This window comes from Garra rufa, chromosome 20 (genome assembly GCF_049309525.1).
Source record: "Garra rufa chromosome 20, GarRuf1.0, whole genome shotgun sequence".
Lineage (NCBI taxonomy): Eukaryota > Metazoa > Chordata > Actinopteri > Cypriniformes > Cyprinidae > Garra > Garra rufa.
In genome coordinates, this window is record NC_133380.1 from 1,648,031 (window position 1) to 1,660,598 (window position 12,568).

The window sequence follows — 12,568 nt, forward strand, 5'->3', positions numbered from 1 at the left end:
GATCTGAATCAAATGATTTGCAATATGCAAAGTTCCGACCTAAATCAAATTATTCGCGATACATGATTTGAAGTCCTGATCTGAAACAAATGATTTGTGATATACAATCTAATTGGAGTGCTTCGAAATGACGAATCATTTTGCGACACAATAGTTAAACTGATTCAGAGTTTTGAAAAGCTCCGTTTCACCCATCACTACATGCTTTTTAAAATAGGTACAAGCGATGATGAAAATAAATGGCTCTTTTAATTTGATCTGATGTTTGCTAGTGAATCACTTGAAATTAATGATCAAATTCATGAGTTTGGATCAACTGGAGCAGTTCCAGCGTTCAGCCATGTTTACACAACACTGTCAGGACTACTACTGGCTTAGACTGTTTCTGACATTAACTGAAATAAGCAAAAAAGGTATGATGTTTTTTTAATTTTGAATGCGTAAAATGATGTGCGGTTATTGACAAAATTAAACACTTATTTCATAGATATATTGTCTTTCAATAATTCAAGCAGTTTAAGTTCCTCTTCAAGAATATTGCTATTTTCAAGGGTTTTTCAGGCCTTAAATTTCAAATTCCAGTACTCCAAGCACTTTAAGCATCTTGTATGAACCCTGTGTCAACGCAACAATGTATATTTTTAACACACCATTATATTTTTGTGTATTAGTTTTTATTTTTATATTTTCAGTTTCATTTTAGTTTTTTTTAGTTTTAGGTGTTTTTCTGGTCTTCTGACAGATGCTCATTCGCTGACAGAAGCTGCAGTGCAGATGTGTTCTGGCCAGACGGATGTTTACTGACCACTGGACGGATGTGACAAACACAAAACGACACGCAAACATGTAATTGACAGGAATGCATAATTACACACGCTCGTAAACAAAGTGCAAATGAACCGGGTTACGCTGGGCTGATATAAACCATTACACAACAGCATAAAACACATCAAACATCTGTTCTGACAAAAGCATAAAGCTCATTACACTACTACCAACATTTGGTCCAAACTAAACTAAAATGTGTAAAGCAATGTGTGTTATCTGGTTTGTTCCACTAGTTCTATACATTTACAATTATTGCAATATTTATAGCTATAAGTAACTAAATTGATCTTAATATTGACTTTATTGGCTTTTTGGATTTTAGAATGATTAGTTGTTGAACTAAATCTGAATCAAAATGAAATTAAATTGATCTGAACAATAACTCTACTGTCTTTAAGAACTGAAATTGAACTTGTTTTTATAACGAATGAAGTTTAGACTATTACTGAACCAAATCAAAATCAACACTGAACTGAATTTATCTGAGTAATGACTCAAACGCCTTTTTAGAGCTGCTTTTTAGTTGACATTAAACTTGTATAATTGTTAAAATGAATGAACTTAAGTTAAATGAACTAAATCGTAATCACAATTAACTAAATTGATCTGATTAATTACTATATTGTCTTTTTAGAGTTGCTTTACAGCTTAAATTGAACTTGTTTCATAATGAACTTCTCAGTTATTGACCTGAATTGAATCAGCATTGAACAAAATTAGATTGAGTAATGCCCTTTTAGAGCTGTTTTATGGCTTAATTTGAACTGGTTTCATTATTGATGTTAGAGTTATTAGTTACTGATACAAATCTGAATTCAATTTATCTAATGATCCTAATAATGACTCCATTTTCCTTTTAGAGCTGCTTTACGTCAAAAATTGTCTATTTTAAAGATGTTATTAAATGAAATTAAACTTGTTTTTATAATGAACTGAATCAGAATCAAAATGAACTTAATTGATCTGATTTTAAATTTACTATAAATTGACTATTGACTTTAAATTGAATTGAGTTGAACAATGACTCTTTAATCATTTTAGAGCTGCTTTAGATTTGAAGTTAAACCTGTTTCATACTTGATGAACTTCAGACGGTTATTGAACTGAATCAGAATCAAAATTGAATTAAACGGATCTGAAAAATGAATCTATTAGAACTGTTTTACAGCTGAAATTGAACTTTTTACTATAATAAATTAACTTTAGACAGTTATTGAACAATCAGAATCAACAGTGAACTGAAATAATCTGAATAATGACTTTTGAAATTGTCTTCATATCTTCATTATAATAAATGAACTTTACTGAGTTATTTAACTAAATCAAAAACTCAATTGATCTGAATAATGACTCTTTTGTCTTTTTAGAGCTGCTTTACAGCTGAAATTGATAAATTTACAGTTATTGAACTGAACCAGAATTAACATTGAACTGAATAGCTTTAAAAACTGACTGAAATCATATTTCAAGCTGCTTTGAAACGATTAGTATTGTATGAAACGCTATTGACAAATGTAAAAGTTGGATGAATAACACTCAGTTTGGCAACCCGAGATGAACCTACAGCGTTTTCTGAAGGTTAAACGGCTCCTTTTAGTGATTCTTCATTTAAAAATGAAGAACTGGCTTGATTTTTAAGCGATTCCAGCCCTATTTTGCATTTCTTTTGGTTTAAGGTGGAATGTGTGTTCAAAGAGCAAAAATAAAGGTTTTGAAGTAAGGAATCAAACAAGCTGCTGATTATTTTCACAGCGCGTGACGCTGTAGTAAACGCTGGACCGGTGAGGTAGTTGAGCACACACAGCGCGGTATTACGAGAGATCATTAAACTCCCTGATCGCTGACAGAGAAAGCATCACTTCTCAGAAAGAACGCAGAGATGTTTACTAAACTCTTACGTAACGCTCACATCGCCTGCAGTTACAGAGCAAAGCTCATTCTGCAATGCTTCTTCATTTAGTCTTAGTCCTGTATCAAATGTGACCCTGGACCACAAAACCAGTCTTAAGCAGCACGGGTATTTATATATATATATTTGTAGCAACAGCCAAAAATACACTGTATGGGTCAAAATGATAATTTTTTTATTTTTGATGCCAAAAGTCATTAGGATATTAGGTAAAGATCATTTCCTATGATGATATTTTGTACATTTCCTACCATACATATATCAAAACTTAATTTTTGATTAGTAATATGCATGGCTAAAAACCTAATTTGGACAACTTTAAAGGCGATTTTCTCAATATTTAGATGTTTTTTTGCACCCTCAGATTCCCGATTTTCAAATATCCTATCCTAACAAACCATACATCAATGGAAAGCATATAAATCCCAATGTAAAAAAACTGACCGTTATGACTGGTTCTGTAGTATTTGAAATTTATTTTTTATTTAGTCAAACGGTCCTGTTTTAGTTGACTGAACGTTTGGGAAATTAAGTCTAGTTTTAGTCCATTAAAGCTTATATTTTAGTCATGATGCATAATGGATAAACTCATAATCACCATTATTTTACTCAAAATTATTGATTATAATTGCTGTTATTTTTTTAAATTACATCAGAACTATTGTACTTGTTTATTAGGGGCCAAGCATCGTATTCGGAAATCTATGGGAGCCCATAGAACTGCTTGCGGGAAAGCTGTGTAATTTGGTACACGGATAGAGGACAGTCTGAACATTAACATTGTTGAGTCTCTAACTCAAACTCTCTAGCGCCACCACTTGTCCAAAATTTCAATTATTTTATGCTAATAACTTTTGAACCGTTCGGTCTAGAAGGAAAATTCTCTGAATTTTTTTCTGAATCCCTGGGTCATGTCGAGTCGAATGAAGTCCAAATTTCAAAAATCGTAAGATTTAGTTTTTTCCCTAAGTTTAATAGTTCGTAACACCTACTTTTTTGAACTCCTCCTAGATGGTTTGTCTGATTTTCACCAAAATTGGCTCAGATCTTCTTCAGACCGTGCTGGCAAAACATTATGGAATTCAAGTTGATTAGTCAAACCGTTCTCGAATAACACACAAATGAATTCTACGAAAAGCGTAGATTTCTACCAAAAATGGATGTGAGGCTATATCTCTGAAACGGTTTAGCGTAATGAGACTAAACTTGGTGTGTGTTACAACAAGCATGACCTGAGGCTACCTGCAGTGTTTTGGCGCAGTGCCACCTAGTGGTCAGGAGATATGAAAAATGGCTATTTTTGCTTATAATTTCTCAATGGTTTCGCCAAAAATCGCTCTGGAAATCTATAGCAGCCCATAGAACTGTTTGCGGGAAAGTTGTGTAATTTGGCACACTGATAGAGGACAGTCTCAACATTAACTAATTTGAAGTCTCTAACTCAAACTCTCTAGGGCCACCACTTGTCCGAAATGTAAATTTTTTTATGCTAATAACTTTTGAACTGTACGGTCTAGAAGGAAAATTCTTTTTTTTCCCTCTGAATCCTTGGTCATGCCGAGTCGAATGAAGTTTCATAATAACATGCACCACTTCTGGAACATGCAAAAATTATTATATTAGCCAATAAAACCACAGCTCATATTTTTCACGATCCAATAAAATCACAATGCACAACATCCCATCCTACATTATTTCCAGCTGACTATTCAGTTTCCCTCATGAATGCATCACATAATCGAAGGCCAAAGTCTCATTTTCATGTCAAATCAACCACATTTCAGAAACTTCTCTTTTTTCTAAAAAAAAACATTAAATATCATGGATGTTTATTTACTGAGCAACCCAAAATGACAATTTTCACCTTTGGAGCCAAATTACAGGAGGATAAAATGACTTCAGAAAGATGAAGTCCCCCCCCCCCCCCAAAGTTCGATTCCAGGTAACTCAAAAAGTCTTAGGCTCAATCCCAATTCTACCCCTTACCCCTACACTTAGCCCTACCCCTCCGTTTGGCGCGTTCACGTGAAGGGGTAGGGGTGTCTCATTTCTCTTTTGGTTGGAGGGGTAGGGGTAAGGGGAAGGGCCAGATAGCCCTCCAAACGAAGATTTTTCAGGACCTCACTTCAAACGAAGGGCTAAGAGAAATTTCCAACATGGCTGCTCACTCGAGCAAGCAGACTCGTAAATATAAGTAATTTTTGCCTTTAATAAGGATTTTGATGATAATGTTTCATTATATGTATATTACCTTCAATCTTGTGTTTGTGTTTATGGTGTTGTTTTGTAAATAAACGTTTGCAAAAAAATCGCTAAAGTTTGCTAGCAGATAGCACTGATTGCACGATATTACAAAATATATTTTTATGTCATATACACTTGACTGCATGTTAGAAACATGAAAGACCAGTGGCACGGCAATTTGCAACGGTGGTGTAGTGGAGGGTGTACGCAGGTATACGGTGTATACACTTTCACTTTTTAAATCCCCTCTGATGCGCATTATTCAGTAGTGTCCGGCATTCGCCAAAATCATGGCAGTCCACCACATCCAGTCATGTGAATAAATGTAAATATTCGCTAAAAACACCCAATAAAGGCAGTGATGATGCAGTCAGGACCGTGGAGCCGGCTTGCTTTGAAATGTATTTGATGAATGCACCTGCGCCCGATACGTCTACCGCACCAGTAATTTAAATCAGTACATAATAATAAAAACGATACCTTACAAATAAAAAGAAGCTGATTTTTACGATCAGAAATTTCTTAAACAAGTGAACCCCTGTAAACATTTTAGTCCAAGGATCCAGAAAACGAACGCGTTCAAATAGAAAGTTGAAAACGAAATTCACAAATGAAGCATATATACTTCTCCAGGCACCACTACACTGATTAGCAATTTGCCGCGCATGTGATAACACGTTGTTTGTTTTGCTTACGGCCACATGTGAATGAACGGTGCGTACAGCGTACATTTGTACTTTTTGAAACATGACAACATTTTGACATCTTGGAATGAGTGATAAACATCTGCGCATGTCCTCTGACGTAACATTAGGAACTAGCGACAACCTATGATGATGTATAACAGTGTTGTAGTGGTGTCCCATTTCTTAGGGGAAATATTTTAGCCCTTCCCCTTTACACTTTGTTTCAAGGGACAAGGGGAAGGGGCGAGGGGTAGGCGAAGGGGTAGAAAATAGAATTGGGATTGGGCCTTAATATCTCTTTAGATGTTGGTTCTTAATAAGCATTTCTTTTGCAATATTCATTTTTCAGGCCCAGTATGGCTCAGTTCCAGAGATATGGGGATTTCACTGTGGCTTCATGTGCAAATTGTTAAATTGCACATATTTTCAGTGGTCAATCTGTGTCAGTTCTGGCTAAAGCAGCCAAACTAAATCAACTGATTTAATGAAGTGTCACTGACAAACAGACAGTGGTGTTAAACATGCAGACACACACCGCGCTCTCAGCTCCCATCTGCGGCCGTGAACACGCCACCATCTCCAGCTTGGCATTATTGGGCAGACTGGCAAAACGCCACTGCAGAGACAAATCTAGAACATTCCTCTGAAACCTGCGGACAAAGACAAAACAGAGACAATGAGCTGCCAGACACACACACACACATACATATATATATATATATATATATATATATATATATAAATAAATATATTCAAATGTGTGACCCTGGACCACAAACCCAGTCTTAAGTAGCACCAACAATACATTGTATGGGTCCAAATCATCATTTTTCTTGTATGCCAAAAAATCATTAAGATAATAAGTAAAGATCCATGTTCCAAATTTCCTACCCTAAATATATAAAAATGAATTTTTGATTAGCACTTTGCATAGCTAAGAACTTCATTTGGACAACTTTAAAGGCGATTTTCTCAATATTTAGATTTTTTTGCACCCTCTGATTACATATTTTCAAATAGTTGTATCTCAGCCAAATATTGTCATACATCAATGAAAAGTTTATTTATTCAGCTTTCAGATAATGCATAAATGTCGATTTTTTAAAAATCGACCCTTATGACTGTTTTTGTGGTCCAGGGTCACATATACACCCTACTTAACTTAATAATAAACATGAAATTATACATACTTTTATAATAATAATAATAATAATACACACACACACACACACACACATACATACATATGTATTACAAACACATATTTCAAGTTACACTTACTTGAGTCCATGTTCATCTGGATTAAAGCCGTGTTTCTTACACACATCCTCAAGAACCTGAATTAAACATTTAAAAATTAATTATTTCTAAACATAAAACTCATTATTTAATATTCAAATCAGCCTGAAAATGTAAGAAAACTAGCATCATCCTGTTACACCAGAAGTGTCAAATCATTATGATCGGGCCTGTCATGTTGTCAACACATCTAGTGCACTACATAGGCAGCTCACTAGCTCATCTGATCTAGAATTTACTGTACCTACGATGCCCAAGATTGCTGATTAGGATATTTCCAGCTCAGTTCAATCTAAACACAATGCCCCAAAACAAAGGCTGTCTAGTGCACTAGGTAGGGATTAGGGAATGCGTGTACTATTAGTTCAGAATGCGTTTATGATCACCAAAGCTATGACTGTTAAGTGGTTTGTAGTTAACCTGATCCTACAATGACAAGCGCAATATGTGCTCTATAGACAGCTCGTTGCATAGATAGCACTTCTAACGCATCTGCGTTGCCCACAAATGCTGTCTAGATAGGGAACATACTAGTTCGGCTGAGTCAGAGCGCGATTATCCGAGAAGCTGACTAGGTTTGAGCCGCTGTAAACACACGCAGACTTCGCGACATGATTCGTAAATACACACGAGTGTGTGAACGAGCTCGTACCTGTAATAAAGGTGTGTTTGCAGACACTTTGATAGTCTGTCTTCGTCCATTTGGAGTTAAAACTGACACAGCCGAACTGCTCGCCGCCATGACACTTGTGACGTCACGATGTTTGTTTGACAAAACTTTATGCGCAGCTGAAACGCGACATATTGCGACATATTGAACTCTATCGCTGATATTATAGCCGCAGTTTGTGTTAGACTGGACTGTTTTGACCACACCATCAACATGATCACAAACTGACCCCGAATTCTCCCCAAACATCTGCGCTGCTTTATCTGAACGGATTGTTCGGAATTCGACTGGCCGAATGAGTCTGAAAACCGCTGAATTCACAAACTGTTTCCTTGATGAGCCACAAAAATGTGGAAGTTTCTACATGTGTTGTTTTGAACTGCTACAAAGAGAAGAGTATTTATAAACAACTCAGTTTATGGATATTGGGATATTTTTTCTGGGCCAAAGATATTTTAAATATATGCTATATAGCCTATAATGTTCACAGTTCAAAGCTCAACAAACACTATTTTTGAAATTCACATACCAAAATATATATTTTAGACGCAATAAAATAAATTTTCAATCTTACAGTAGCCTACATTTAGACTAAATGCACATGGAATATCAATCTATATATCTGAATATCTATCTGAATATCAGACTATCTGAATATCAATCTATCTCAATAAATATATGAATATCAATCTATATATTTATCTGAATATCTATCTAAAAATGAATATATATCTATCTGAATATATATCTTAATATTAATTTATCTATCTGAATTTCAATCTATCTGAATATCAATCTACCTGAATATATATCTGAATAACAATTTATCTGAATATCTATCTGAATATTAATCTATCTGAATATATATCTAAATTTTAATCCATCTGAATATATATCTGAATATCAATTTATCTATCTGAATATCTATCTGAATATCAATTTATCTATCTGAATATCTATCTGAATATCAATCTACCTGAATATCTGAATATCAATTTATCTATCTGAATATCTATCTATCTATCTATCTATCTATCTATCTATCTATCTATCTATCTATCTATCTATCTATCTATCTGAATATATATATGAATATCAAATGTATCTATCTGAATATATATCTGAATATCAATTTATCTATCTGAATATCTATCTGAATAGCAATCTACCTGAATATCTGAATATCAATTTATCTATCTGAATATCTATCTATCTATCTATCTATCTATCTATCTATCTATCTATCTATCTATCTATCTATCTATCTATCTATCTATCTATCTATCTATCTATCTATCTATCTATCTATCTATCTATCTGAATATCAAATGTACCTATCTGAATATCTATCTGAAAATCAATCTACCTGAATATCTGAATATCAATTTATCTATCTGAATATCTATCTATCTATCTATCTATCTATCTATCTATCTATCTATCTATCTATCTATCTATCTATCTATCTATCTATCTATATATCAAATGTATCTATCTGAATATCTATCTGAATAGCAATCTACCTGAATATCTGAATATCAATTTATCTATCTGAATATCTATCTATCTATCTATCTATCTATCTATCTATCTATCTATCTATCTATCTGAATATATATCTGAATATCAAATGTATCTATCTGAATATCAATCTACCTGAATATCTGAATATCAATTTATCTATCTGAATATCTATCTATCTATCTATCTATCTATCTATCTATCTATCTATCTATCTATCTATCTATCTATCTATCTATCTATCTATCTATCTATCTATCTGAATATCAAATGTATCTATCTGAATATCTATCTGAAAATCAATCTACCTGAATATATATCTGAATATCAATTTATCTATCTGAATATCTATCTATCTATCTATCTATCTATCTGAATATCAAATGTATCTATCTGAATATCTATCTGAATATCAATCTACCTGAATATATATCTGAATATCAATTTATCTATTTGAATATCTATCTATCTAAATATATATCTGAATATCAAATTTACCTATCTGAATATCTATCTGAATATCAATCTATCTGAAAATATATCTGAATATCAATCTATCTGAATATGTATCTGAATATCTATCTATCTGAATATCAATCTATCTGAATATATATCTAAATATCTATTTATCTGAATATCTATCTGATTATCAGTCGATCTGAATATCTATCTATCTGAATATATATCTAAATATCAATTTATCTGAATATCTATCTGAATATCAATCGATCTGAATATCTATCTGAATATCAATCTATCTGAAAATATATCTGAATATCAATCTATCTGAATATGTATCTGAATATCAATTTATCTATCTGAATATCTATCTATCTGAATATATATCTGAATATCAAATGTATCTATCTGAATATCTATCTGAATATCAATCTATCTGAAAATATATCTGAATATCAATCTATCTGAATATGTATCTGAATATCAATCTATCTGAATATCTATCTGAATATCAATTTATCTATCTGAATATATATCTGAATATCTATTTATCTGAATATCTATCTGAGTATCAATCTATCTTAATATATATGAATATCAATCAATATACTTATATATCTGAATATCAATCTATCTCTCTGAATATCTATCTGAATATCAATTTATCTGAATATAAATTTATCTATCTGAATATCAATCAATCTGAATATATATCTGAATATCTATCTATCTGAATATATATCTGAATATCAATTTATCTGAATATCAGTTTATCTATCTGAATATCTATCTATCTGAATATATATCTGAATATCAATCTACCTGAATATATATATATCTGAATATCAATCTATCTGAAAATATATCTGAATATCAATCTATCTGAATATGTATCTGAATATCAATTTATCTATCTGAATATCTATCTATCTGAATATATATCTGAATATCAAATGTATCTATCTGAATATCAATCTATCTGAAAATATATCTGAATATCAATCTATCTGAATATGTATCTGAATATCAATCTATCTGAATATCTATCTGAATATCAATTTATCTGAATATGTATCTGAATATCAATCTATCTGAATATCTATCTGAATATCAATTTATCTATCTGAATATCAATCTATCTGAAAATATATCTGAATATCAATCTATCTGAAAATATATCTGAATATCAATCTATCTGAAAATATATCTGAATATCAATCTATCTGAATATGTATCTGAATATCAATCTATCTGAATATCTATCTGAATATCAATTTATCTATCTGAATATCTATCTATCTGAATATATATCTGAATATCTATTTATCTGAATATCTATCTGAATATCAATCTATCTTAATATATATGAATATCAATCAATATACGTATATATCTGAATATCTATCTGAATATCAATTTATCTGAATATAAATTTATCTATCTGAATATCAATCAATCTGAATATATATCTGAATATCTATCTATCTGAATATATATCTGAATATCAATTTATCTGAATATCAGTTTTATCTATCTGAATATCTATCTGAATATCAATCTACCTGAATATATATATATCTGAATATCAATTTATCTGAATATCAATTTATCTATCTGAATATCTATCTATCTGAAAATCTATCTAAATATTCATCAATATATGTATATATCTTAATATCAGTCTATCTGAAAATATATCTAAATATCAATTTATCTATCTGAATATAAATCTATAGATCTGAATATCAATTTATCTATCTGAATATCTATCTATCTGAATATCTATCTATCTATCTATCTATCTATCTATCTATCTATCTATCTATCTATCTATCTATCTATGCTGAACTCTATCTCCTCTGGCTCCGGTTGGTCTGGATGTCACTTTGAAAAGGCAAATGAGCATTTTAAAGGAAATCAAGCTGAATAGTTGAGATTTTGGCCGTCTATACTGAAGGTGGGTCTCCACCTGCGGCTGATGATCGCTGTCTGTTCAGTGAAGGCAACCTTTCTCTGGATCTCTTTGAAGTAAGCAGTTCAAAAGGGTCCAAATAAGCGAAGTGGAAGCCGGTCTAATGAAACGGAGGAAAGCGAAATCAAGATGTTCTGGGTGTCGAAGCAGGAAGAGCCGCTAAACACATCCTATGCTTTCTATGAACGGCGCGAGGAGCTGTAAACATCAAACGGATCAACACTGCAGCGGCCGTGAAGTGTGACTCCATACATCTCTGAATTAAAGACAGAACCTGGAGCTCCTCGGGATCGTTCCAGTCATTCCTCTGATGTCTCCGGCCTCCGTGCCTCGGGCTCAGGGGCCGCGCGTTTCGTGTCGCGCCGCTGTTGGCGCGGAGGGCCCGTGAGCGCGTCCATCTGCGAGTAATTTAAGCCCATGTTTTTCCTCTTAACGGGACGGATTGTGATGGAGCAGGAGGTGTATGTCAGTGACAGCCTGGCATCCCTTTGAAGAGCCGTGGAATGAATTCCTCCCGATCGGGTGTGACTCCCGTCACAAGGAGCTTCTGCTCGCGTCTTTGTCTGTGCGCTTGACACCGACTCAACAGACTGGATTACTGTCAGTGAACAAGTGTGTGATATTTTAGTATCACCGAGATACTGTTATAGTTTTTGTTAATATTTAGAATTTGATTTATTTTTTTAATTTTCTGGTTTCATGTTAATTTTAGAGTTTTGTTATGTTTTTTTCGCTTTTAAGTTGTTCTCCTGCACCCTTTCACCTGCAGCAGAGGAGCCCTGGGGAAATGACCAGCGTCTGAACAAACAAACAGTTCCGTCCTTATCCGACCAGACCATCAGCAAAGGAAATAAAACTTCAAACTCTCTCCTAACGGCCCTTTGAACGGCCGTGTTTGTCTGACCTCTCTGAGCAAAGGCCGCATGTTGGCAAACGGAAGTCATTTAGGGAGATCGCTGCTCATGTGTGCTTTTCCAGTC

At 33.2% G+C, this 12,568-nt stretch overlaps 2 protein-coding genes across 2 annotated transcripts in view; one reads left to right on the forward strand and one right to left on the reverse strand.

The window, feature by feature from the left end:
- Positions 1 to 7,720, reverse strand: part of aspscr1 (ASPSCR1 tether for SLC2A4, UBX domain containing) — a 35,848-nt gene extending 28,128 nt beyond the window's left edge. Inside the window, exons 1-3 of the mRNA XM_073826044.1 lie at positions 7,619 to 7,720; positions 6,949 to 7,004; positions 6,203 to 6,317 (exon numbers count right to left, since the gene is read on the reverse strand). Of these exons, the coding sequence (XP_073682145.1) occupies positions 6,203 to 6,317; positions 6,949 to 7,004; positions 7,619 to 7,708 (261 nt within the window). The 5' untranslated portion in view covers positions 7,709 to 7,720. The remainder of the gene's footprint in view (positions 1 to 6,202; positions 6,318 to 6,948; positions 7,005 to 7,618) is intronic.
- Positions 7,721 to 11,717: 3,997 nt separating this feature from the next.
- Positions 11,718 to 12,568, forward strand: part of notum1b (notum, palmitoleoyl-protein carboxylesterase b) — a 22,501-nt gene continuing 21,650 nt past the window's right edge. Inside the window, exons 1-3 of the mRNA XM_073826349.1 lie at positions 11,718 to 11,788; positions 11,856 to 11,972; positions 12,045 to 12,188. Coding sequence (XP_073682450.1) covers positions 11,718 to 11,788; positions 11,856 to 11,972; positions 12,045 to 12,188 — 332 coding nt within the window. The remainder of the gene's footprint in view (positions 11,789 to 11,855; positions 11,973 to 12,044; positions 12,189 to 12,568) is intronic.